Here is a 22,280-nt window from a genome sequence, read left to right on the forward strand (position 1 = left end):
CCACACCACCCCATACATCCCGCCTGCCTGGCACCCAACAACATTCTGATGTATGAAAAAGACTTGAACTGGCCCACAGGCCAGCATTCAGGGATCAGTACTGTCCGTTTCTGTGTTTTGTGTTGTAACTGTAATGAGTATTATCATTAAGTTTGTTGTTGGCTGAGTGTAAAATCATGCAGTCCCTGTGCCTGCTGCAGTTGTCCATGGAGCAGCAACAGGTTTGCAGCTCTCTAGAAATCCAAATCCAGGTGAATGGGGTGTTCCCAAAGAGCCTGACTCTGCCTGGGCATCCTCTGCTATCAGTGTCTCTCTCAGGGACCCACAGTCTTGCACAGTGTGGGCAGCACACGTGTCCCCCCATGACGGACAGGCTGAGCTGTCTGCAGCCAGCCTTTATTTCCGATTTGTTTTACCTCCTTGTCTTGCCCTTTCTCTGCTTGTAAAATTAAATTAGTTTGTCTTCCGGGAAACCTTGACCTTTGCGGCTTGAAGCTTGAAAGCTTTTGTCTGTGTGAACACTGCTGGACCTGGTAGAAGGACCAGCAGCATGGCGGAGGCACAAGCCAATGTGTGCCACCCTGGTGCATGGCACAGGGTGCCATCCCAGCTGGCATGGGCAGCCGGTGCCTGGGGCAGCCCAGCAGCAAGGCAGACCATCTCATCAGCGATACGGCAGGAGGCACAGCGCAACTGCAGGGAGCCTGATTTTAAAATTCAGCGATGATAACACTCGGAAAGACATAAAGCATGAATGGCATCACATCAAATGTATTTTCTACTGCTCATGCTACTTTTAGCAGTAACAATATTAAAAAGCCTGCAGGAGGAAAGGGTGAGAGTGGCAGGGCAGGAGAGGGAGACAGGCTGGGAAGCAGGGACAAGCAGGGTGGAGAAACCTGGGTTCTTGGCTCTACCTTGCTGGGTCATACCCAGCCAGGCTGGCTTTGCCATGCTGGAGAGTAAGGCTCCCTGGAGAAAAAGCAACCTGACAGAGGACGTGCAGCTTTAAAGACTAATAAGGGAAAAAAAAAAAAACCAAGCTGCACCTCAGCTGCATCCATGCTTTGAGGCTCCTCCATGGTGGCACATGGAGTTTTGCAGCCCTGGCCATACACCCCTTCCCTCTGAGAATGCTGTGGGGTCTCTTCCCCGAGCTGTCCCCCCGCTCAGATCAGGGGTCTCGCTGGGTGCAGAGGGGAGGCACTCAGCTCCAGTGGGGACAGCCACAAGGATTTCTCATCCCCAGGCTTCTCCTACAGGACAGAGTAATGTCAGCTGAGAGGACCGGGACCCACTGCTCACATGCTCTCTGAGCCCTGCCTGCCGGCAGAGACATTAGTGTAGGCATCAATCATGTCATAACAGATATAACACTCCCCTACTGTCAGAAGCAGCAATGGGTAAATCTTGCTTTGGTCTTTTAATGTTCTGAGACACCTTCACACAGCTCTCCGTGGCATGCAGTACATGTGTGCATGCATTATTCTCACAGGCAGCGCAGGCAGTGAAGGGCAACCAAGTCCTGCAAAGCCAAGACTCAGCTGGAAGCAGCTGCTGCGAGGAGCCTTCCATTACCTCCCTTTCAAGATGCAGCATCTGTTCTGTAGGCAGGACCACGCACTAGCGGTTGCAGGGGTTGGTGTTTATTACCTGCTCTGAGCCTTCGCTCCCACCCACAGCCTGGCTCTTACCTTCAGCTCACTGCTGTGGCTCCGGTTCATCGCTGCAGCTGGATACAAGGCAGCAGATCTGCACTTCTGCTGAGGAGGCTGTGTTTGCCTCTGCTCAGCCTCCTCTGCTTGCAGAAGGACTCATGCCTGACACTGTATTATTTCCATGCTGTTGCTGACTTTGCAGCAGCATTTGCCTGAATGACCTGTGCATTATTCAAGCCATTCCCTGGTATCTGCAACTGAGATGGAGGAAAGCTTCATCTAAAAAATTACTTGGAGAGCTGCTGTATCACAAATGGATCTAAAGGATGCTGGCTGCACGGGTGTGAAGGAGAGCATGCAGTGTACAGAGACTCTGCTTTAAAGTGCTGCTCAGATCAAAGCTTTGGGGGAGGTTTATAACCCAACACACTGAAGCAGTGACCCTCGGAGCACAAGGTCATACACATGCAGCCCTGTTAGTAAAACCAAAGCAGCCCCTGCAGTGCTTTACTCACTGGTGCAGCCAGAGGCTGGGGCACTTGGGAAAAGGTTTTCAAACCCTTTGATTCATAGAATCACAGAATCCCAGGCTAGAAAGGACCTCAAGGCTCATCTGGTCCAACCTTTCTAGGCAAAGCATAGACTACATGGTCCAGCACTCTGTCCAGCTGAATTTTAAGTGTCCAGTGTTTGGGAATACACCCCTCCCCCAGGGAGATTATTCCCATGGCTGGTTGTTCTCACTATAAAAAAATGTTCTTCTTGTGTCCAGTCAGAATCTCCCCAGGTCTAACTTGTGCCCATTACCTCTCGTCTTTTCCATGTGGCTCCTTGGAAAAAGGGAGGTTTTGTCTTCTTTGTAGCCACCCTTTAAATACTGGAACATAGTGACCAGGTCTCCCCTGAGCCTTCATTTCTGTAGGCTGAACAGATGCAGCTCTCTCAGCCCTGCCTCACAAGGCTTTCTGGTCCTTGGATCACCTTTGTGGCCCTTCTCTGGACCCTCCCCAGCCTGTCCACATCTTTTTTTGTACAGCGGGGACCAAAACTGAACACAGCTTGCTTCTTCAAATACTTTTCCTGAAGGAAACAAAGCATGTTGTACCTTTAGGGTGCTGGTGCCAGCAGCGGGTGACAGGATGGCTCCATGGGTACCCCCAGAGGTTGGACCATTGAGGCCCTGAGCACCTTCCATGGCACTGACTGAGATCTGGAGTGCCAGCACCCAACACAAGGGAAGCAGTCATAGTCAAAGTCCTTGCTCTTGGAGGTACATGCAGGGAGGCCATGTTTCTCCACACAACCCAGGCATGGGGAAGGGCTTGGGGGCTGAGCTATGTGCCCCCCATTCCTTTCTCTCAACAAAACCCCAGAAGACATCTCCAAAAGGAGTAGTACATCCAAACATAGCTCCAGGTTACTGAAAGCTTTTTATTGAAACCTGTCACAACATGGTTTATGACAGTCATACAGGGGAAATAGCCTGGGCTGCCTTTCTTTGCAGGGCTGTGCCATGCCCAGAGGGAGGGCAGTTAAGCAGCTCATCCCTTCAGTTTTCCCCATCTCCAGCAGCCCTGCTCATCCCACAGTGCTGGCAGTCCTGGCAGCCATCACAGGAAAGGTCATCAATATACAGCTTTCTTCAAGGAGCAGCCAAGCTGATGCTTCCCATCTATAAGAAACTCACCAATCCATTTGTGTTTTGCTTGAGGCCAAACTTCCCTGACAGGTTAGGCAGGAAGGTCCCCAACCCCTTACCCACCCCCAGGGATGCTCTCAGCATCAGTGGGCTTATTTGGTCCAACAGCAGTAACCTGGGCAGAGAGTTTTCTTTTCCCGTTTTTACCCTCCTCCTAAGCAGCACTGAAGGAGGCTGCTCAGCAACACTCATGTCCCCCACACTCTGCTCACCAGCAACAAAGAGCTGCAATAGCTCCCATGGGCAGAGGAGCAGATCAGGCTGTTACCCAGGCTCTTTCCTGAATTAGTTTTGTCTTCAGCAGGGGATTGCTTCTGCTTTTGACTGTTGCTGTTTCCCACAGATACGTACAGACAATTGTATTTAGTCATGGGAATTAATAGGAATATAACTATTAATAACACAGAATGTGATCTCTCTTCATTGTTCAACAAGCATGGAGGGATTCTGCACAGTAAACCCCGGTTCACATGAGAATGACATACCTGATGAATCAACATTTATAATGGGTCAACCACCCACTGCACAGCCTTGAGATTTTAGGACTAAAACATGTACTCAAATTTGCAGCTCAAAGCTATTGGTATTTGAATTTTGTCTCCAATTAAATAAAGCAATCAAGCATGCACTCAGCTCTAGCTCTCAAGTAACATCATCAAAAGCAATATAATTTTTCTACTTCAAAATGCACAGGACTTGAATTGTTAATAGCACCACCTAAGAACACAACCAGCCACATGCCTCTGTCAGAGAGGGGAAAAAAAGAAAGTGTGGACTTTTTTCTCTCCTATAAAGAATCAAAGGGTAAAGGCTATTTCCCTTCAAGTTAATCACTGTTCTACCTATTCTGAAAAACTAGGTTTTGAAACCAAAGCTCTTCCCTTTTCCCCTTCCATCCTCCCCAGCCCTGATGTCCCTTTGCTCACCAGCTGTAACAAGTATCTTCACCCCGGGGTTTATCAGCTTCAGAGAGGAGGCAGTGTCAGAACCTGCCTCTTGCATGTCAGCCACAGGAAGACAGATCTCTGTGAGAGCTGGATTCAGGGATTTGCTGGTGAGAGCAGCTGCCTGTCAGGCATGTATTCCACCAGCAGATGCCTGCACTGGATGATGATGCTATCCCCCTGACTTTTTATTTTCCAACTTTTATTAGAAGGTGCCTTGCTCTTCAGTAAAGAAAAGCACTGCAGTTCTCAAATTAATGCTTACTGCATTCACCTACAGTGGGCTTAGAAATGTCTTTTTTCTATATTATATTTACTGAAGCAGAGGTTGGGGGGGTTCACCCTAATAGTTTAATTTAGACAGCTAAAACCTCCTAAATTTTGTTCCTTTTACCATTATGTTCCTGATCATTCCTAAAATTAAGGTCTGTGTATTAAGTATACTTGAGATCCAAAGAAAGTGGATGACTACAGCCATTTTATGTTGTACTGTCTATGCAATTTGAAGCCAAATGCCATGCAAGGTGTTGGTATTTCTGACACAATCATATTCTTTTTTAAAATGGGTAACTTTATGGTAAAATAAATTGGAAAAAATCCTCACCTGCCTAGTCTGTCACGTGAAGTGCTACATCAGTGTAATAACCACCTTTAAACGTAGGGAAAGTGGAAATTAACTCCTGGATGAATATTATCCAAAAGTCTTTTATTAATGTAGTAAATTACACCCTCCCCCCCAAGAAAATAATTTGAGTTTTTTCCTTTTGTGCCAGCTTCAGCATGACTAAGACTATAAAGTCAGCATTTTGCAGCCAGAATTCACAGGTTACAGAACTGTGCTTTATGATGGTATTGTTGAATACCCGTGAGTACCAGAGGTAGATAGCATCTCCTACAGCAGCAACCACAAGCTGAATTCTCACTTGGGCAAGAAAGTAAGCTCAACATACTAATCTCTGCTCTTAACTACGTAAATAAATAAGTTATTTCTGCCTGTATTTAGATTAAAGCCAAGAAAAAAAAATTACAATGCAGAACTGCCAAACCTTAAATTTCTATTTCACTAATGGAGGCAGAGAGGAGTGCCTGTTGTTACTTCATGTAATCCACCACGTGAAGTGAAATCCTCACCTAAAACACAGGTGTGAAGGGTTGTCTAACAGTAAATTAAAATTGTTTAGCTGCAAACTCCTTCTGCAGCATGAGAAGACAAAAGCTACAGTGTATTCATATTCACCATCCAACAGAAGTGTAAAAATAAGTTTTTCCCCAAGTTTATTTACTAAACTGTTTTACATTCAATGAAACTTACAATACTTACAGAGCATTATCACAAGAGCAAACACATTGAGAACACTAATAAAGACCGAGAATGCAGGTTACAGTTATTTTCTGTTGAACTCAAATGCCACTTCTGTAAACAGTAACAAAACCAGAACATTGCAGCTAGAAAAGATGTACATGTAAAAACACTCTACGTACACAAAACTACATATATCATTTTATACTCTCAACCAAAGCACTCTGGTCAAGCCCAAGTACAATTTGGTATTCTCTGTAGAATTATTAAATCCTGCTAAAAATAATAGTTATCCTTGGTTTTAAAATACAGGACAGGGCATAAGGCAAAAAAATAGGAATTATCATCCAGTTCTTTGTATTTCAGTTCAATATCAAGAATTTAAGGCAAGATAGGACATTTTGCATTGTTTCATATAGTGAATGGGGACTTACAGATGGCAAACTGACAAAAGCAACACGCTGTCTCCCAGAAAAAAAGAGTTAAGTGTCACGCATACTGGACACATTTGGCCCTCTAGAGATTTCAACTAGACTTTCTGAAAGAGAAGCATTGCTAGTAGGAGAGACTGTCAAGAAGCTTACAAATGAGTAGCTCTAAAAAGGAAAAATCTGAAATTCAGGAACTGTACGTACACATATAAACACATACCCACTTTTAAGTGCTTTACAGACAATTTTGAGTGACTAAGAAATAGAACTGGATGATAATTTGCAGTTGTATGACATTTTAAGGTCCTTAATTCTTACACTGCAAAACAGACATTACAATGAGAGCATTGTTCTTCAGATGCAAATTTAAACCAACTGTTGTGTCTGATGTTTCTAAAACCAAGCACTTCAGTGAACAGGACAAGTACCCAGAACAGAAAACAAAGATGGCATGATTTTAAGTTACATGATCCCATAACTGATACCCAGTTTGATCCATTTTAGCTAAACAGATCACCTGATCTTCACTGTATTTCATTAGGCATTTTTCCCATTCTTCATACCAAGCTTGCTTACTAAAAAAAAATTGTTTATGCTGCTACCTTAAATTTAGCAGTGCCACATTACACAATCTGGGGTCCATCTCTACGCCCCGATTTAACATTGCCACTGCCTAGGTAGACTGAGTAACACATTTTGCAGTTTTAAGTGCTTTGACTTCCATCAATGAAAGATGTTTATGTAAATAGTGAAAAACCACCATCCTGCCCTATGGATTTTTTTGTTGAAGTCAAGACCATTTCTACACCTTGCACACCACTTTCTACTAACTGAAAACAGTGTTTACTAGTACTTCTAATCAGAACAGGTTTGTGAGCATCTTCATTCATGAATTCTATCGGTGTTAAACTCTTAAAAAGCACAGTATATACTGAACTGTCTGGAAAGAGTCCTATCAGAAAAAGGCATAAACTTCTCTTTTATGTGAGGAATTTTTCTTATTTCAATATTAGTTTAAGCATCTTTACCTCCAGTGTATATTGGAAAATATGATAATGGCATCTCTGTGAAACAGACCAAGAAGTGAAACAGCACACAAAAACATTCAGCTTGTGCATTCACCTGGACAGAATGAGAAGGGAATCTCTGCAATGGGCTGAAATAACTACGTTAATTCCCCAATCCCCAACCTGCCTCCCCTTCTTTCTCCTCCCCATACACAAACATGCCACGTACAAGCACGTAGCTACTTGTGTCCTATCAATAGATTCACTGGGATAATTATGCTATTATTGCTATAAAACTAGAATCCTTAGTGGGTCAAATTAATTGCATTGAAAACACTGGAATTGTTACTTTTATTTATTGTTACCCTTTATTACCTTATAAAGTCCTGCTTCATTCTACCAAATCTGAAGAATACATGCAGGATTTTATAACCTGTGCAAACACCTGTTATCTATGAATAATGTCTTATGGTGAAAACATCCTCGCCTCCTTGACTGTTTAAAATCTGAATGTTAGTGTATGGAAGAACAAAGAACACCACTGCTTGCCTGGCTGCAATTTGCTTTGCAGGAACTCAGAATAAATCAAATACACTCAAACTCCTCCACTACGCACACTTTTAAAGAAATGGCTTTTAAAGCAACTACTTCAAATATTATTGCACCTTCAAAAATAATACTATATGAGCTTGAAAAACAAAGGGTAACAAACACCAATGTAAAACATTAAAACAAGGATAAAGTAACTCTGGAGGCAGAAAAATTCTTCAGTACCAGGCCTGGCAACACATATGCAGATGTCAAAACAAAAATTCAAGATAACCATGATTCCTAGTTAAAAATCAGAAAACAAACCAGAACATTTTAAATTAATGACTATTTATTCACTCATCTATTTTAAATAACAGTTATGACCCACAGCATTGCTTTCTAGTTATCTGCCCAAGTTTTCACTAAGTTTAGGCCTACCAGAAAGTTCTAACTCTTGAGATTCTAGTTAGTCACTGGAACAGACCTTCAGTGTTCCATTATACAGGACACATGCTTGGGATGAGCAACCCTATCCACTCACTCCATCCTGTGTTACATGCAAGGCTGTCTGAAGAACCAGAGACAGGATCTCACTATTCACTCCCTATTTATGTACTTGTGAGAATAGGAACAATAAGCTTAGGACTTCTGTAAAAACAAAATACAAAAACAATGTAACAAATGAGCTCATGCTGTGCATTTTGTTATGCTTGACAGTTTTCATAGGCACGAATGTATCGAGCAAATAACAAACAAAAACACTAGAACAATCAAAACAATCATGCTTTATGCATACTGCACTAAAATCAGTAACAGCTTTATCATTATGTCCTACATTTAGCACCATTTTTAGGTCTGAACACTCTGAGAAAGCAATCATACATTCTTTTAAAAGGAAGTTGTATGGAGTATGAACGCAAGCACGCTTGGGAGAAGGATGGGACGGATTAATTTTTTAGTATTTATCTTATATCATGCTATGAATGCTGCTGTGGCATTACTGTTGTCATTTTTCCTTGCATGACAGTTGAAAACACACAGCAGGATTGCAAGATTAAGTCATTTAATCTAGCAGTCATTTATCCACAAAACGAAAATAAGGGAAAGTTAAAAATGTGATTTCATCAGATCAAAAAACTTCGTTAAGAGGCAATAGATTTGCCTTGTAAATCTCTAAGTAGTTAATAATTATCATCCTGGCCCTCCTACCAGTAAGCAGGTGATAAAGGAGAGTGTACAGGCAACATACTATGGCATTTATTATTTACAAACCTTGAGATACAGAAACAAGGCAGCCCTTTAGTTACTGTTCATAAAAAAAAAATTATGAAGCACTGGCGTTTCTTAATATGAAGACACAACCAGACAATTATCAGCAAAGTGTCCAGCCGTAAAACACATTCACACATCTTTCACCCCAAGCACAGTAAACTTCGTATTTCATAGTAGGCAGGAGAGAGACGAGCTCTAGAAAGTGAAAGGGTTAGATATACAGCGAGTTTTCTAACTGTATCCCAGGCATGTACAGTACTCTCTAAAATTCACTGCCCTTAATAGGATGCTATCTAAACCCCGCTGGTAAATAAGCTTTTTACTCCTCCTGCCTGTGTCACCAACGTAACAAAGTCCAATTGCCGGAAGAAAACAAATCCTTCCTCATTTCAATCCCAACATCACATTATTCCAATTTTCCAGCTTCAGAAAATGCAGCTTATGGTCTCCAACAACAGGGGTTCTTTCAAGCAGATTAAGCTCAATCTTTGCATTGGGCCTGTAAAGTCCTGCTTTACATCAAAGTGCAGTCAAACCAAAATTGCATCGACAGTACATCATCCCAGCAGAGTCCAGCCAGGTATCTGAGATGGGATCATACTTCTGTACAGTGTTCAGGTAGGATGAGCCTGAATGACCTCCAACTACATAAAGGTAGTTATCGATTACAGCTGCACCAACTCCTGTTGGAAAGAAAATAAAAGAATGCATCACCATCAAGTCAGAGTGTGGAAGTAAGTATTTTTGTTCCTAATTGGAACCAGACTCTCCCCATCTCCTAAAGGCTGAACAGACAAGTTCCCCCAGACTCTCCTTTAAAGAAAATGGGTGTTAAATGAAGAGTCCCTCCTTGTTCAGGTCTTACACTCATTTTTACTGTTCTCACACCCTTCCCTATGGCAAAGCAATGCTCTTCTGTCCCAGTACTCTTTGTCGGAAATACAGAAGAGAATATGCACTACTGAGTCGCGATGTAAAATAAAATAACAATAGAACAGCAACCACAGAACTGCCGAAACTCACTCAAAAATCAATAAAGTTAGTAAAAAATAGAGTAGAAATATTACTTCAGATTATTTTTATTACAGCTCAGTATTAATAAATTAGACTGTAATTAAAAATAGATAAATAAAAGATGTAGACAGGCTGGAGAGGGTCTAGAGAAGGGTGACTAGAAGGATCACCTAGAAGGATGATCCAAGGACTGCAAAGCCATGTGAGGAAAGGCTGAGAGAGCTGGGTCTGTTCAGCCTACAGAAAAAAAGGCTCAGGGAAGATCTGATCACCATGATCCAGTATTTAAAAGGTGGCCATGACGAAGACTTCCTTTTTATAAGGAGTCCCATGAGAAAGCTGAGGGGTGATGGGCACAAGTTAGACTTGGGGAGATTCCGACTAGACACAAGATTTTTTACAGTGAGAACAATCAGCCATTGGAGGTGATGGATTCCTCAACACTGGAAACTTAAGATTCAGCTGGACAGGGTGCTGGGGCATCTAGTCTAGGTCACGCTTTGCCTAGAAATGTTGGACCAGATCATCTTTGAGGTCCCTTCCAACCTGGGATTCTAGGATTCTACGAAACATTCTTTCACAGAGCTAATTAAATGATCTTCATTCACAGATGAAGTGCAATGCTCTGCAGACAAGTCACTGCAACTTTATTGCAGCTTCTATCAGGTCAAACTGCAGTTTATTTCTGAAAGAATATCCAAGTTAACTGCTGAGAATTTTGTACGTCCCTACCTGTTCTGGGTTCCTTCATGGGTCGACATACAGTCCACTGATTTTGATGAGGATCATATCTCTCAATGCTTGATAAGTGAGACACACCATTGTGTCCCCCCACTACAAAAATGAAGCCCAGCATGACACCGACACCAAAGTTTATTCGTTTATCAGCCATTGAAGCTACTGTCTCCCACGAGTTTTTACTTGGATCATAACGCTCCATGCTGCAAATACAACAAACAACTTGTGAGGCTTGGATTTTAGTGACATTGAAATTTCATTCCACAAGAAATCTGCATTTGTCAGAAGTACATCTAGTTCTGGCAACCGCTATTACCATACACAGGAATTTTGCAAGGCAACAAAAAATGCTTTAGCTAATGGAAAATTCTGCTTTGTACTACCCAGTGACACAAGACACTAAAACTGGTGTTATCACCTCATAAGCATCAACTGCATCGTAGGGCCCTTTGGCAACACATACAGGTGGAGGTTCTCAAAAAGAATGATGCTAAAAAGCAGTTTTAACATATTTCATCCTGACTCATCAACTGCAGTTTTGCCACTTCTCCAATGTCCTTATGCCACTACCCTGATCTGCAGGTTACATATGGAAACAAAGCAAGATTCTTCAAAGCTGGCCTAAGAACTGAAAGCTCCTTCAAGAATGACTGATGCTATTTATACAAAAAGGCAACTCGTGAACCACTGAACACAACGCGGATCTGAAGTGCATCTATTTGGGTAACATACTGAATTAAAAACTTCCTTTAGGCTTGCCTGAAAATAACAGAGAGGGGAAAAAAAACATGGAGAGCATATTCCCCAGGAAAAGCAGTAAAGAGGCTTGATCAAAATACTAAGGGTAGAATAGATCTTCAGGATAAAATGGAAATTAATTACAATTGTCATTATTACTTTTTAATCACTGGAGCTGTACAGATGGTCAGTCATTAACATTCGCACAGCATGTAGCCGTTCCCTGTCCAAGTGTAGCTTCAGTAGCACGAGGCGGCAGAAAAAAGGGGATGACAAAATCAGCAGCACTACAGAGTAGCTGGAGAAAAGGTGCATTCTTGAATAATTAAACCAAAATTATTCAATAAAAAGTAAAGTAATTTTAAAAAAGGCAAATAATGAAATATCAACTTCTTCTCCAGGAGCTGCTAGCAGTTACTTTCTGACTGAAGCTAGTGGTGAATTTTAAAGTTAAGAGCTTTCCCTCTAAAGGTACCCACTTGATAAAGACATTTCCTATTGCTCCAGTGCTAAATCTTTCATTTTCTGAAAGGCAGTTACTGAGTTTACCTTCCAAAGGCCTGTGTGACCACACTAAGCATTCAAGTTCTAGGGACCACTTTGGGCAAGAGTGAGGTCTTGATTATCTTCCTTTTGTTAGTCTGTGAAACGGCTGCAGTTAAATGAGCATCCCACAGGTCCCACAGCAACTCCCAGAACCTGCTCTACTCTGCCACCAACTCTGCTTTAAGCTACTCCTAAAACCAATGTACGGTCCAAAGGCAGTACAGAGCTAAGAGTGACCACACGGACAACACTGCAGCTTAATTATTCCAGGTCAAATGCCAATGTGAAGAAATCCTAGAGCCAACAGAATCTTTTAGATATGGTCTGTTGGTCTGTTAAGTATTTCAACTGCTACTACAGCTCATGATCTAAAATATAAGAAATTAGAATAATGCCACTAAATTTCATGAAACCCTGTTACAATTGAGTTTAACATTGCTGTTTTGTATTTTAGTGATTTTAAAAAATTGTTTGCATTTTCCAGATAAAAATACTTCTCTACACTTTCCTATTTGGAAACCAATCCTTTGCTTCACAAACTGTTTTAGATAAAAACGTATCAAGTATAAAAAGTAAGTATCATTAACGACTAGTGTTATGATGTTATACTACACTGTTAAACAACCAGTGTATCCCTTCCTGTAAGCAAGGTTTTTGTTTCCATTCTTTTGTTTCCATTCTTCATTTAGTTACTTACACTTGTAGTTTTTTAAGTTGCTTCCTGAAGGGACTAATGGCCAATTTGTTCCTATTTTAATAGAGGGCAAATGATTTCTTTGCACAACTAAGTGCCCCTGTTCTTCACTACTACTTTAAGACTACTTTAAGATTCCATCTGAGGTATATATTTATTTTCTGTATATTAAGCCCCTATTTGTTTCCAATCAGTGTTTTCAATGGTAAAGCTAAGCAGCATCCTAGTGTTTTGCAGGCTTGAGATACAAGGATTCACACAGCACTGGTACAGTGCTAAGCAAGCCCTCTCCTGAGAGCTCAGTAACCAAGTTGTAGCACCACCACATTGTTACAAGTGCACTACATCAAGGTCTGAGCAAATAAGCTCTCTCAATACCAACCTGCTAAGTTAACCAGCTTGTGTATCTACAAGGTCATGTGTCTTGTACCACCTTGCTTAGTAATACACATGTATGTCTTTGTCTTTACCATTTTCCCTTCTTAAGGATTAAAAATACCCAAAAAAAAAAACAAGCCCCAAACACACATACTCTGAGCTGGAACATATAAAGGTAAGTTAAAAGACTTCCCAGTTGAATTATTAGACTGATGCTGCAGAACAAGGATTAATGAGGTCCACTGTGGATTGCCGATCTATTTTAGAATTATCTTTAACTGGCTGCCAAACACAAGCTTAACAGGGAGTTTTGCTGATTTCCAGTTTATAACATTGAGCTACACACAGCAAAAGTACGTACCTGTTCATATGGGCAGGACCATAACCACCAATAGCATATATCATGCCGTCCAAGACAGCTGCAGCAAAACAACTTCTTGTTTTGTTCATCGGGGCCACTAACTGCCATTCCTTCACTTTAGGGATGTATTTCTCTACAGTTTGTAAGTAAGACTGCCCATCATAGCCACCTAAGGCATAGAGCTCTCCTGCTAGAACCACCACTCCCAGAGTACTCCGGCTCTCAAACATCCTTTCAAGAGACGTCCAAGTGTTCGTATCAGAGTCCCAGCACTCCACTGAATTCTCATGCTTTCGATAACTGATGCCTTGACACACATGGGTTGCAATCCCTCCTACAACGTATATTTTCTGGTCTAGGACACATATTCCAAATTCATAGCGGGGAATGCTAAGAGGTGCCAGGCCTATCCAGGAGTCATTCTGGGGAAAATACATTTCAACACTGAAATAGAAAAACAAAGATTACGTGAGTATACCTAACCTCCTGAAGCTCTGTGAAGTGCAAATGAGCATCAAAGACAAGTCTTAAGATTACTCCACAGACTGTATTTTGTAGAATAGTTTGTGTTAGAAGGGACCTTTAAGACTATCCAGTTCCAATCCCCTTCTGCGACAAGCAGGGACACCTTCCACTAGACCAGGTTGCTCCATGCCCTATTCAACCTGGCCTTCTTTGGGCAACCTGTGCCAGTGTCTCACCAGCCTCACACCCCCACTTCTTTCAGTATCTAATCTAAATCTCCCCTCTGCCAGTCCAAAGCCATTTCCTCTTGTCCTATCACAACACGCCCTTGAAAAAGCCCCTCTCCAGCCTTTTTGTTGACCCATTTAGGCAGTGGGAGCTGCTCTAAGATCTCCCTCAAACCTTCTCTTCTCCAGGGTGGACAAACACAGCTCTCCCAGCCTGTTAGATGTGGATAGCTACTCAGCAGCAGAGCCTGAAGTCATGATTACTTTATGATCAAGAACATGTCATTTCTAAGAATTACCTCTTCACTCTTCTCTGATTAAGTCTATCTTAATCCCAAGGACTTTCAAGTTTTCAAGGAAGCCTATTTGTCATGTGTTAGGTTAAATTTAAGATTTTATTGTCTGGAAAAATAAGAGATCAGGCAAAAAATACGTAAAATGAAAAGACCTAGAACAACAAAGTTGTAACATACAAACTTTTTATTAACCACTTTTATTAACCAAATTCTCAAATCAACAGAATTAAAATTATAAGATTTTTAGCTATTTCTGTTGGCACAAACAAAACCCTGCAATTTTGAAGATTACTCATTAAATCAAAATCTATTTTGAATTCAGTGCAATGACTTTACTATTACTTACCTTTCCAAACAGGCAAACAGTCCAGCTTTTCCTCCTACAGCACAAAGAACTTTAGGAGCACAGCGAGGTCGTGTCATCAGCATGGTCTGGTGGGAAAGTCTGTGTTCAGGCATAAAGTGATATTTTAGGGCTTCATTCAGCAGGTGTTTACAAGTATGGTCATCGCGAATGAGATGGTTTGCTTCATATAACCTCGTAAGAAACTTCACACTCAGCAGCGGCAACCGAACGCAATGTAGCAGCTGTGCCAAGTATTTCTGCCGCTCCTGCACATCATATTTGATCCAGGACTCTAGTGCATAAAAAACAGTTTCTTCTGTCACAACATTCAAGCAGTCATTGGAAACTATTTCATCCAATTCAGAATGCGTAAGCTCAAAAAATTCTTCTGTCTGACAAACATCTTCGAAATTTTGACAAATGTACTTGTTAGCAGCCAGGTAGAGGTCATGACATCCATAGGTCTCTGCAAAACGAGAAATCCCAATGCAATTACCAGGGTCAAGCTGGCTTTCGAGAAACGCACAGCACTCCTTCACTACCAGTTTGATCTGGAGAAGATTTGCAGCTGGGAGAAGTGACTCTACTGTGTCTTGCGAGATAAACACGGTTCCTGTGTAGGCATACTCCACGATGGCCTGCAGCGCTGCCTCATCGATGCACTGGAACTCCACCTCCGAGTTCTCCTTTTCAGAAAGGTTCCCAGTAAACATAGCTTTGAAGTATGGACTGATGCTGGCAAGCACCACTTTGTGGGCATGAATCTTGACATCACCAACTCTAAGGATAATGTCACAGAGCTCGTGATGCTGGCGAAGGAGGTTCAGGCCTTGTAGAAGCTGTTCCGAATGCAAGTGGGTTAAGTTGGCAAGCATGTAGGTTGGAGACGACTGGTCCATCTGTGACAAACAGAATTTTTAAGGCATTACTCAGGGCTTCATTTCAACAGTTTCATTAGTCATGTTACTTAGACATGCCACACATAACATTCACAAAATATTTTCCAGTTTTGCTTTTATCTTAATTGCGTTTATTACTTCTCAATTTACTTTTCCAATCCTTATGTGCTACGATTTTTCATGCAAGTTAAATCCAGGACAATCAAATGTTTATTAATAGTGCATGTTCTATTCACCTATGACTTAAAACCCAACAAAAGAAGCACCACTTTTTATTTTTCTGTCCTGGAATAAAATGTGTATCATATGAAGCTTTGAATACATAACAGGACTGTATATCAGATATTTAAGACAACTTAACAGTGACTGAAACAAAAATAGAGATGGATAAAGAATAGAACTGGCTTACTTAAGACAAAGTTTTCAAAAGTTCTTTAACTACTTTGTGCTACTTGCCTTGCAGCCTACTCAGTGCTTCTGTGGTGCAGCTAAGCCCTGCTGTGCTTCCCCCCCGACTTGTGCTCTGGGTAGCGCCTACCAGTCAGCAGGGCCACATTCCCTATCCAAGAGAAGAGAATCCCTCATTGCACAAAGAGGCAAAAAAGACTCACAGAGCCACTGGAGCCCTATGCTGCAGGGAAAGAGGTGCTAGAACAGAGGTTACTGCACTCTGAACAGCAACAGGAAGACAGGAGAAGGAGATCCTTGCCTCACCTCTTGAGGGGCTTCCACTGTGACAGGAAATGCCTAGTGGACGTGCCCTCACCCTCTGGAGAGGTCAGACCTGTGGAAGACTGTGAGGATGGTGAGGCACTGGCACAGATTGTCCAGAGAAGCTGTGGCTGTCCCATCTCTGTCAGTATTCAGGGCCAGGCTGGACAGGGCTTGGAGCAACCTGGTTTAGTGGAAAGCGTCCCTGCCTGTGGCATGAGGGGTGGCGTAACTACATAATCTTTAGGGTCTCTTCCAACCCAACCACATTATGATTCAATCATAGAAGCATAGATAGTTGGGGTTGGAAAGGACCTTAAGATCATCTAGTTCCAACTCCCCTACACAGGCAGGGACACCTCACACTAAACCATATCACCCAAGGCTCTGTTCAACCTGGCCTTGAACACCACCGAGGATGGAACATTCACAGCTTCCCTGAGCAACACATTCCAGTGCCTCATCACCCTTACAATAGAGAACTTCTTCCTTATATCCAGTCTAAACTTCCCCTGTTAAATTTTGGACCCATTACCCCTTGTCCTATCACTACAGTCCCTAATGAAGAGTCTCTCCCCAGCATCCTTGTAGGCCCCCTTCAGATACTGGGAGGCTGCTATGAGGTTTCCATGCAGCCTTCTTTTCTCCATGCTGAACAGCCCCAACTTTCTCAGCCTGTCTGCATATGGGAGGTGCTTCAGTCCCCTGGTCATCCTCGTGGCCCAATGATCATGATGAAGACCAGGAGCTAGGCCTACTTCCACCATCAAGAGACAAGAGGTGGGAGCTGGTGAGGAGGTGCTTCCCAGGGAAAGCAACCACATGGGTCCTAGTTACACATGCTGAGCGGACAGAAATGCTATCACTATTTCCATGTCCGCACAGCACCAGCAGCTACCCATGCTTCCCAACATCACCAGTAAGGGCAGAGAAAAGGATCCTCATTCCCACCTACAGCTCCACAAAACCCACAAACTCTTCTTTCCAAGAGTTTCAGTTTGCATCATGACGGTTAAAAGCACTTAGAGCAGGCATTAAGGATACCTGCTCTAATTTCAGCATCATTAAAATTCAAACAGTGCTGCCCACCACTACCTGTTGGCGCAGCAGGTCTTTATTCTGACTGAATTATTATAGCAGTGAGAGGGCGGAGGGTATTGGATGTGTCAGGATCCTGGACCACGAGGAAATATAACTATTGTTCTGCAACAATTCAATTTCTGAACTGAAAACCTGATTTAATTTTGATTTGCTAAATGACTACACTTCAAGATCTCACTACTTTTATCTTAATAATGAGTTCATCATTTTTATAGCTCCTTAACTGACATCTAATTTGCAGTGAGCCTACTTAGAAAGTGCTTAATCTGAAAGAATAAAATTTGTTGCCAACATTTAAATATAGAACATAATAGCACTGACAAAGAAGTAAGGGCTTAAAGCTAGAGGCAGAAAACCTCTTACCCATTAAAGATAAGTAAGCTCCTCCCTGTCCTATTACAACTCTATACTGGAAAAAAAAAAAACAAATGTATCTAAAAGAAAGTATTTAAAGTGTATCTGCATTAAGGCAAGGTACCATACAATAACATTTTCCACCTAACAATATATATGCAGCATAAATTATATTAGAAGGCACAGAGGGGGGAAAAGAGGAACAGTTCAGAAGCTAAACCACTTTGTTTTCCTTTTGTGTTCACGCTCAGTATGTAACTTGATTGCACATATACACAGAAATCACAAAACACAAGGTAACACCACATGGAAGGAAAAAGGAACAGTTACAGTTCAGATGCCAAAGCCTGTAAGAGCAGTTATAAATAATGACAGCTACGTTATTCCACAGAAATAAAACTTTTTGTACAAACCTGACAGAGATGCCTACTGATGTGCATCTCCTGAATGGCAATGCTCACCCACACCTCATATTTGCATACATTTATTATACTGCTGAACAAGAAATCAGAAGCGGGAACATTACCAGCCCCAGAGAACATATGCTAGTCCAACAATGTCTGATCACCACACAAATCAAGTGGCTGTCCTTTAGCACTGGGCTATCAGATCTTGTTCACAGTCTGCCAATAAAACTTGTCTGAATAGCAGGGGAAGACTTATTGGACATTAAAAGTTTAACCAGAAATGTAAACACCCAAGCTCGCTTACTGAAGTGCTTTTATTCCTCTAAAAACCACAGTATGTGATGATGCCTGGTAAGACACAGAACACAGCATTTTCTGTATGGGAAAACAGCAGGAAAAGCTGCAGGCACTTTTCTGTTCCAAGGTAATGTTTAAGTGCTCGCCAGTTCCTTATTTAGACTACAGAATGACTGGGGCCAGCAAGCGACTTGCCTGGGTTTGTTACAGCAGAGCTTAAAACCTCAGCAGCACCCGCCCAAAGCACAGAGCTAACTTGGGTTCTAAACACCAGACATACCACACAAAACCACTTACTGCATGACAAAAAAAGAAGCAAAGTATAACGTACAAGGAGAAACTGGTTTGCATTTCATAAGAAATTTCGTGCTCCCCACACTACTGCGTTTCACCTTCATGCCCAAGCTCCTACCCCAGCCAGTTTCACGCGGTAGAGGGATGAAGAGCAGCGGCCGGACGAGCACAAAGCTTCAACAGCCAGCAGCACGTCTCCGCCGCCCCTCTAGGAAGCCGGCGGGACGTGGCCACCCGGCGTCTGTGCACCAGCCACCCTGCCGACAGCTCTGAGACGGAGCCGTCACCCTCTTGTCGCCGTTCTCCTGGTACAAGTGCCTCCCCAGGTCAGGCGGGGCCTCTCTCCCCTCCCTATACCTGCAAGCGCTCCCTCCCGCCTTCACTCCACAGATCAACTCAGTAAACAGCACTCCCCACCGCACTGCAAACAGGTTGCGGGAACGCTACCAACGCCGCGGCGGCCTCGGCCAAGCCGGGCCAAGCCGGAGGCGCCTCTGCACAGGGCCCGCTCCGGAGCGGGGCCGGGCTCACCTGCGGGTGGGAGGGAGCGCAGGCCGCAGTGAGGCCCGGCCCGCGATCACCACTGCCTCGGTCGCCTCCGCTCGTACGGTAGCACAGGCAGCGGCAAACGTCACTTCCGGGCTCCACCGCCCCGCGCTCTCTGCCAGTCAGCGGCGGGGAAGTTCTGCGCCCCCACAACCCCAGAGGCACGGGCGGTGCCACTCCTCACGTCGCGGAGGGGGGGGAATGGTGGCTCTGCTTCAGTAGCGCCAGGCGGCGCAGCCTGTCACCGACCGCTACACTTCACGGCTATCGACTTCCGCGCGGCGCACACGCTTTCCCCAGGGCCGGCGGCGGGTTGGGTGTGTGGCTGTGGCGAGGGGTGTGCCAGCCCTCCCCCGCCCGCCGCGCCTTGGTCGGTGCCGAGTGGGCGTGGCGCTGGCCGGCTCTTAGTAACGGCAGCGTTCTAGCGTGCGCCGTTGCCAGGGTGGCTTAGTACGGTGCTGCGCATGGTCGCGGCCTCTGCGCTGTCGCTGTGCTCCCGTGTTATGGAGGAGCCCCCAGACCCTGGGATCCCGTCAAGACTCGGCCACAAGCGCTCCGGGAGGATGAGTGAGGGGAATGCTGCTGCTGCTGTTGATGCTGCTGCTGTCCCCGCCGTGGAGCTGCCGTGGGGGCTGCGGCCGGTGCTATGTAGAAAAGCCCAACGGGAGCGGCGCCGCGGGAGCGGCTGCTTCCCCTGCCCGCCCGTTGCCTGTCGCTGTGCCGGTGAGCTCGACCCCATCCTGGCCCCTCAGCTGGGTGGCCCCGTGACCCCCGGAAGGCGGGATGAAGAGTCTGGAGCTGAGCCTTTGCCACCCACCGGCAGTCAGCAGCCGCTTGGTAAGGACGCGGCGCCGCTGCCCTCCGCTGATCACGGCGGCACCGGCCTCAAGTTCGGGCTGCTGGCGCCGGAGCTGCACACTCGCCTCCTGGACCAGGACTACAAGAACCGTATGCAAGCTGTGGAGGAGCTGAAGAGGGTGGTTGAAGATGCTAGCCAGGCCGCGGTGACCTCCGTGCCTGCCCCCAGCATCCTGGGGTTCATCAGCCTTCTCTGCACTCTGCTTGGTGACTTCAACTTCAAGGTGGTGCTCAGAGCATTGGAGGTGATCTATCTGCTGGCTCTGCGCCTGGACAATCAGGTCAAGGCCTTCCTGACACCTCTGTTCTCTGCTGCTACTAAAGTCCTGGGGGACAGCAAGCTGGCCATCCGGCAGGGTTACAGGCGCCTGCTCCGGTGGCTCATGAAGGCAGTGGGTCCTCAGCAGGTGCTGGACTTGCTGCTGCAGCAGGAGTACCAGCAGAACAAAAATTCCAAAGTCCGTGAGGAGGTGATCAACATGTGCATTGTGGCCCTCCTCACTTACCCGAGTGAGGAGCTGGACCTGGCCAAGCTGGCGTTTAAGCTCGCTCCAGCACTGGTGGACAACAAGCACAGGGTCCGGCATGCTGCCATGGAAGCTTTTGCTGTGCTGGCGTCTGCCATGGGCCCAGGCAAAACCACCCTTCTCTTCAAGGCAGTGGATGCTATGGAACTGAAGGACAACGGGGATGGGTTGATGCATGCAGTGCAAGCTAGGCTGGCCAGGAAGATTTTGCCAAAGCTTGCTGACCAAGGGTTTGTAGAGTATGCTGTGCCCTTGCCATCATCTTGTCATAACAGGGCGTCCTGTTTACCCCCAGGAGCAGATACAGACTGGCTCTTGATGTGTGACAGGACTCGGAGTGCACACAGCTACTGTGGGTATGAGGCGAGGGTTGATGCTCTGCAGCACTCCAGTTCTCACAGTGCAGATGCCAATCAAATAGCATGTTCAAGAAAAGTCTTGAATGCATATAAAGGAGAAAACAAACTGCCTTGGGAAAACAAGCATGCTGAATACAAGGAAGTTGGTGCAGGAGTCAAGATGCCTGTCACACAGGGTGTGGAGCAGGTATGTACCTATACCTCACTGGACTCCTATGTCCTAAGGCGTGTTTCAAAGGGAGATGTGAAAATTGTCAAAGGTTTGTTAACTGACTGGTATGGCTCTGATATTTTATGTGTGAAGATTTTTATACATACATCAACCTGGGAAGGTTTGATAACTCCTTATGTTGTATTTAAAACTAGTACAGATCAGATAACTTACCACTTAGAAAAAAAAAAATCTTTTTCTGCAGTTAGCTGAACTTCATGAGGCACTCCTGGCATCTAACTCTAGTGACTTGTTGCTTACAATGGCCAGATAAAACCCAGGGAATGAGTACAGAAGTGGGGAAGCTATTTTAGAGCTTCTGTCTGTATATTTGCATTTGAAGGTTCCTGACTGCAAAACCTTTCCTAAATACAAAAGCTGTTTGGAGGAAAACTGACAGTTCAGCTTGGGCTTTGAAGGCGCAGCTCTGGAGTGTGGTGAGGCCAGCACTTCCTGGCAGCATCCAGACCTGAAACTAAACCAGAAAATTGCCAAATGTCTGTTGTTTCAGTCTGATTTAACTAGGAAGAATGTAGGTCAGGCTGAAATAGCAGTTCTGACTGACCTGAGCTTTGATTTTTATCACTGACCATATCAGCAGCTGCAAAGGGAAGGAACCTTTTTACTTTGGCTTTCTGTTCTGTGGCATCTGTTTTGGATACCATCCGTGCGTTATAAGATCTGGGAGTGCATCTGTGTGTGCTGGGTTTTCTGTTGGGTGGTTTGGTTTTTTTTTGTTGTTTTGTTGTTGTTTTTTTAATTGGACAGGTTTCATTTATCATAACTTGATCTCCAGTGAGGGAGTTTAAGTGAGTAGATCTTTTTATAAGATCGAAAGCTGCGTAGAGTAGAATTCCTCACTATCACGTTTACATATTTGGAACTTAATTCTTAGTTGCTTAGTAACTTGTTTCTGTGTCGGTTGAGGTCTCAAACAGTGCTACTTTGTGAAGCCTAGCTGTTAATACAGTTTCTTAATAAAAAGAAATGTGAGTGAACACTATTGTAGTGTAAAAAACCTTGAAGTTCATGTATGCATAGGTGCTCTTTTCCTCCTTTGGTGTATATATT

General features: G+C 44.1%; 2 protein-coding genes across 3 annotated transcripts in view; one reads left to right on the forward strand and one right to left on the reverse strand.

Annotated features, from left to right (window-relative positions):
- Positions 1–5,559: 5,559 nt before the first annotated feature.
- KLHL28 (kelch like family member 28) lies at positions 5,560–19,369 on the reverse strand. 2 transcript variants are annotated; one of them, XM_061354574.1, is made up of 6 exons: positions 19,240–19,311; positions 17,720–17,765; positions 14,646–15,544; positions 13,312–13,755; positions 10,589–10,797; positions 5,560–9,525 (listed from the first exon to the last, which is right to left on the reverse strand). In XM_061354574.1, exons 3-6 carry the CDS (start codon positions 15,542–15,544, stop codon positions 9,362–9,364), a joined length of 1,716 nt encoding a protein of 571 aa, XP_061210558.1. In that variant the 5' UTR covers positions 17,720–17,765; positions 19,240–19,311; the 3' UTR covers positions 5,560–9,361. The 2 variants fall into 2 exon arrangements, with proteins under 2 accessions (XP_061210558.1, XP_061210559.1); XM_061354575.1 differs by lacking the exon at positions 17,720–17,765 and having other exon boundaries at positions 19,240–19,369.
- Positions 18,584–22,280, forward strand: part of TOGARAM1 (TOG array regulator of axonemal microtubules 1) — a 31,176-nt gene continuing 27,479 nt past the window's right edge. Inside the window, exons 1-3 of the mRNA XM_061354634.1 lie at positions 18,584–18,613; positions 19,099–19,312; positions 19,696–21,185. Coding sequence (XP_061210618.1) covers positions 18,584–18,613; positions 19,099–19,312; positions 19,696–21,185 — 1,734 coding nt within the window. The remainder of the gene's footprint in view (positions 18,614–19,098; positions 19,313–19,695; positions 21,186–22,280) is intronic.

Source organism: Neopsephotus bourkii, unplaced genomic scaffold, assembly GCF_033783945.1.
Source record: "Neopsephotus bourkii isolate Nb327-2 ecotype Australia unplaced genomic scaffold, CSIRO-AGI_Nbou_v1 NB_740, whole genome shotgun sequence".
In the NCBI taxonomy this organism is placed as follows: Eukaryota; Metazoa; Chordata; class Aves; order Psittaciformes; family Psittacidae; genus Neopsephotus; species Neopsephotus bourkii.

What these genes read in the sequence shown, in the direction of transcription:
- KLHL28 (XM_061354575.1), bottom strand. Translation starts at nt 15,544, where the DNA reads ATGGACCAGTCGTCTCCAACCTACATGCTTGCCAACTTAACCCACTTG. An exon ending in CTGTTTGCCTGTTTGGAAAG is followed by an intron (nt 13,756 to 14,645) that starts GTAAGTAATAGT and finishes TTTCTATTTCAG; the next exon opens with TGTTGAAATGTATTTTCCCC. An exon ending in GGTCCTGCCCATATGAACAG is followed by an intron (nt 10,798 to 13,311) that starts GTACGTACTTTT and finishes TTGTATTTGCAG; the next exon opens with CATGGAGCGTTATGATCCAA.